General features: G+C 38.6%; 1 protein-coding gene across 1 annotated transcript; it reads right to left on the bottom strand.

Annotated features, from left to right (window-relative positions):
• Window positions 1-2521: 2521 nt before the first annotated feature.
• Window positions 2522-4529, bottom strand: LOC128647513 (jerky protein homolog). Its single transcript, XM_053700297.1, has 2 exons — window positions 2687-4529; window positions 2522-2589 (listed from the first exon to the last, which is right to left on the bottom strand). Exons 1-2 carry the CDS (start codon window positions 4461-4463, stop codon window positions 2522-2524), a joined length of 1845 nt encoding a protein of 614 aa, XP_053556272.1. The 5' UTR covers window positions 4464-4529.
• Between the last annotated feature and the right edge of the window lie 239 nt (window positions 4530-4768).

The following is a 4768-nucleotide window of genomic DNA, read 5'->3' as shown; positions in this document are numbered from 1 at the left end:
TTATGTTATACTGCCTCTTTGATGCTGTAAGTTTGTTACCAGTTGTATGTGCCTCTCATGCCTGTAATCTGAAGCCACAAGCATATCAGACTTAAACTACTGCAGTATGTTAGCTTAAGTGCCGCTTTTAACAACTCTGCCTGTCTGATCTCTCAGCACTAAACATACTAACTACCTTCTTGCAACTTAACTGTTTATCACCTGTTGCCTCTTGTGAACTTACTCAAGCTTACATATATATTCTCTGCTGATGCACGCAACATATAACTGCTCTGTGTATTCACATCAAATGCTGTGACCAACTTTGATGAACTCTTCCACTTCACAAGTGAACCTTTGCTATATATGTATATATTGATTGCAGTGACCAACCCAGATGAACTTCTCTCTTCATAATTGAATCACTGTTGTATATATATCAATTGCAGTGACCTACCTTGATGAACTGTTGCACATCACAAGTGAACCTTTATTGTACATATATTAACTGCAGTGACCTACCTTGATGAACTGTTGCACTTCACAAGTGAACCTTTATTGTATATATATACAGGGAGTGCAGAATTATTAGGCAAGTTGTATTTTTGAGGATTAATTTTATTATTGAACAACAACCATGCTCTCAATGAACCCAAAAAACTCATTAATATCAAAGCTGAATAGTTTTGGAAGTAGTTTTTAGTTTGTTTTTAGTTATAGCTATTTTAGGGGGATATCTGTGTGTGCAGGTGACTATTACTGTGCATAATTATTAGGCAACTTAACAAAAAACAAATATATACCCATTTCAATTATTTATTTTTACCAGTGAAACCAATATAACATCTCAACATTCACAAATATACATTTCTGACATTCAAAAACAAAACAAAAACAAATCAGTGACCAATATAGCCACCTTTCTTTGCAAGGACACTCAAAAGCCTGCCATCCAGGGATTCTGTCAGTGTTTTGATCTGTTCACCATCAACATTGCGTGCAGCAGCAACCACAGCCTCCCAGACACTGTTCAGAGAGGTGTACTGTTTTCCCTCCTTGTAAATCTCACATTTGATGATGGACCACAGGTTCTCAATGGGGTTCAGATCAGGTGAACAAGGAGGCCATGTCATTAGATTTTCTTCTTTTATACCCTTTCTTGCCAGCCACGCTGTAGAGTACTTGGACGCGTGTGATGGAGCATTGTCCTGCATGAAAATCATGTTTTTCTTGAAAGATGCAGACTTCTTCCTGTACCAATGCTTGAAGAAGGTGTCTTCCAGAAACTGGCAGTAGGACTGGGAGTTGAGCTTGACTCCATCCTCAACCCGAAAAGGCCCCACATGTCATGAATTCACCGTTCATCGCCGTGTCGCCGCGGCTCCCGGATCTCTTCTGGGTTCCTACGTCACGTTGCTAGGCAACGTGACGCATTCTCTGACAACCCCTATGACGTGGCGGCCTCTCTCTGCCTTTAAATCTCGGCGGGAGATTTACTCGGTGCCCGTTTGTTCTCTCTTCTGCCGGTCCCTGTCTGAGTGAGTACAATCTTATGAAATCTGATCCTATCCTCCTTGACATTGTTTGGCCAATGCCTCTTGCTTCCAAATCTTGTTTGCCTGCTAACCTGCCTAAAAGGACATTATCATTTGCTTGCTTACAATCTTGCTTAAAAGGACATTATCATTTGTTTGCTGACACCTGCTTAAAGGGACATTATCTTTGTTTGCTTTAATCCTGCTAATAAGGACATTATCATTTGCTTGCTTACAATCTTGCTTGAAAGGACATTATCATTTGTTTGCTGACACCTGCTTAAAGGGACATTATCTTTGTTTGCTTTAATCCTGCTAATAAGGACATTATCATTTGCTTGCTTACAATCTTGCTTAAAAGGACATTATCATTTGTTTGCGGACACTTGCTTAAAGGGACTTTATCTTTGTTTGCTTTAATCCTGCTAATAAGGACATTATCATTTCTTTGCTGACAATCCTGCTTAAAAGGACATTAACATTTGTTTGCGGACACCTGCTTAAAGGGACTTTATTTTTTGTTTGCTTTATTTCTGCTAAAAGGACATTATTATTTTGTTTGCTAACAACCTGCTTAAAGGGACATTCTTAGTTTGTTGCAAACCTGCAAGAAAGAAGCATATTCATTTATCCTCTATCAACCTGCTTAAAGGGACATAAGCTTTGTTTGTTTCTATTTTCCTGAGAAAGGAACGCTATCTCCTGTAAATCAATTCTACAGTACAACTCCAAAAATCCGGACTGCTTGGGGATTTGTCCAGTCCGTATTTTTGGATTTTCCGGATTCTCAGACATCAATGCTAAAATACAGTACCTTGTAAATAATAAAGGAGATGTGTTAATTTTTTTAATTTTTTTTAATGCAGTAACTAATGCAGTAACTAAATAATGAACAAATTGCCTAGAATAGAGTACAGTACTGTACACATGCATATGTACATTCCTTTCTGTTGCAGGTATTTCTTCTGTACATGCTGAACTGCTTGTTCACCGAATGCTAACACCTGCTACACCTGGTGATCCGCTTGTGAACTGAGCTTCTGCGATGCAGGATGGCTATTAGCAGATGTTTCCTCTGTTTTAAAAGATAAAAAGAGATGTTTTTTTAGTAAATACTGCACTGTGTAAGGCGTTTCATTTTTACAGTATTAAAATAAAGTACAGTACTGTACCTGCATATGACATGTTTTCTTCTTCCTGCTGTGCAAGGTGATCTGTTTGTGGATTGAGTGTTGTGAGTGTTTGCTGCTGCAGTTGATTGGTAGTTTGGATGGCAGATGCTTCTGTTGTTTTTTGTAAATATCTTCGTATGTCACATTGTCTGCGACTTTGTAATTTCTTTGTGATAAAATTATTTTGCACCATGTGCACTTGCATGACGTCTTGGAGTGTAAAGCTATGGTTTTGTTCCACAAATTTCACAATGGTTTCCATGCATTTTTCAGCAGTAGCCCAAGATACCTTTTCAGTTTCAAGTCTGTCATCTTCTTCATCAGATTTTTCAGAAGTGTGCTCCTCTGTCTGATCTGGATTTGTGATGCTGTCAATGATTTCTTGATCAGTAAAAGTGGCTGCAATCTCAACATCATCTTCAATGCATATCCACTCTTCTAGGTCCTCTTCATTAAGTTTGCATAGAGGGTTGTCTTCCTGGGCTAATTTGACAGATTGCATGAGTTCATTCACTTCAGATGCTCTCTGCTCTACAAGGAACCCTTCAAGATCTTCATTTTCCTCACACTCTAGCTCTCCATGCATCACATTTGGCCATAACTTTCGCCAAGCTCTTAAAAGAGTTACAGGCTTGACTGTGTTCCATGCAGTTACAAGAGATAACACTGCATCTTTTATTGTAAAGCTACGTTGAAATTCTATAGAATCAACATCCTTGTTTAACATTTTCATCATAAAGTCATTTTTATAATGGCATTTGAAGTTCCTAATGACTCCTTGGTCCATGGGCTGAATTAGTGATGTAACATTTGGTGGCAAGTAAGATGCAAAAATATTTCCACAATCAGACACTAATTTTGATTCATGGGGGTGAGCCCTACAGTTGTCAAGAAGCAGCAAGCACTTTGTGTTAGCAGGTTTTCCCAAATTTGTTAGGTTCTGGCGGACTGATGGAATAAAATCATTAACAAACCAATCTTGAAAAATGTCTTTGTCCATCCAAGCATTTTTTTGAGCTTTATAAGTCACAGGGAGGTGCAAAATTCCTTTAAATGCCCGTGGGCGCTTATATTTGCCAATCACCAGAAGCTTGATTTTATGCTGTCCAGAAGCATTAGCACAGGTGAGGACAGTAAGTCTTTCTTTATTCATCTTAAAACCTTTAGCATTTCGTTCTTGGTTTCCAGCCAGAGTTTTAGTGGGCAGACATTTCCAGAAAACACCTGTTTCATCTGCATTGTAAATTTGATCAGGTGTGAGATCATAGTCAATGACAATTTTTTCAAATGTTGCACTATAATCTGCTGCAGCATGTGTATCAGCTGACTGCCTTTCTCCAACAACATTTAGCTGTCTAATACCATGACGCATTTTAAAATTCCTAAGCCACCCACTGCTAAAGTTACATTCAGAATCAATGTTCATTTGCTCCTTAAAAGATTTTGCTTTGGTGATAAGCATTGGCCCAGAAATTGCCATACCTTCTGATCGTTTAATCAAAAACCATTCATGCAAAACCTTATCAAGATTTTCTAACTTTGGCTTATGTAAACTTTTTCTTTCTGCAATTTTGTTGTAAGGCTCAGATGAGGCTGTAAACTGTAGAATTTTATTTTTGGCATTTTTTATATCATAAATGGTAGACTTTCCAATGTCATATGTTTCCATTAGAACAGAAACACTAACCCCTGATTCAAGTTTTTTGATGATTTCAAGTTTGTCACTCAATTTTAGAGTGTTTCTCCTACGCTTCTGTTTATCCACTTTAGGAGACATTGGTGGTACAGTACTGTATAACGGTACTGTGCAGTGTAAAGATGCTAAATACCTGCACAGGTACCGGTCATGTACTAGTTGTGGAGCTCAGATTTCACTTTTTGCCGCACCCGCACTGAAATTTGCATGCGCTTTGAGAAACCAACACCCGGAAGTTGTGATCGCGCCGGAGTCCGGATTCTCGGGTTGTCCGGATTTCCGGGGTCCGGATTTTTGGAGTTGTACTGTATCCTCAAGAAGATATTTTGGATTACTTTTCTTTTGGGAAGTTCTGATACCCTGCTTATTTTGTTTCCTGAGTGGGT

The sequence above is a fragment of the Bombina bombina genome, chromosome 2 (assembly GCF_027579735.1).
Source record: "Bombina bombina isolate aBomBom1 chromosome 2, aBomBom1.pri, whole genome shotgun sequence".
Classification (NCBI taxonomy): Eukaryota; Metazoa; Chordata; class Amphibia; order Anura; family Bombinatoridae; genus Bombina; species Bombina bombina.
The sequence above is the reverse complement of the archived record's forward strand: the minus strand, read 5'-3'. Positions and strand labels throughout refer to the sequence as shown.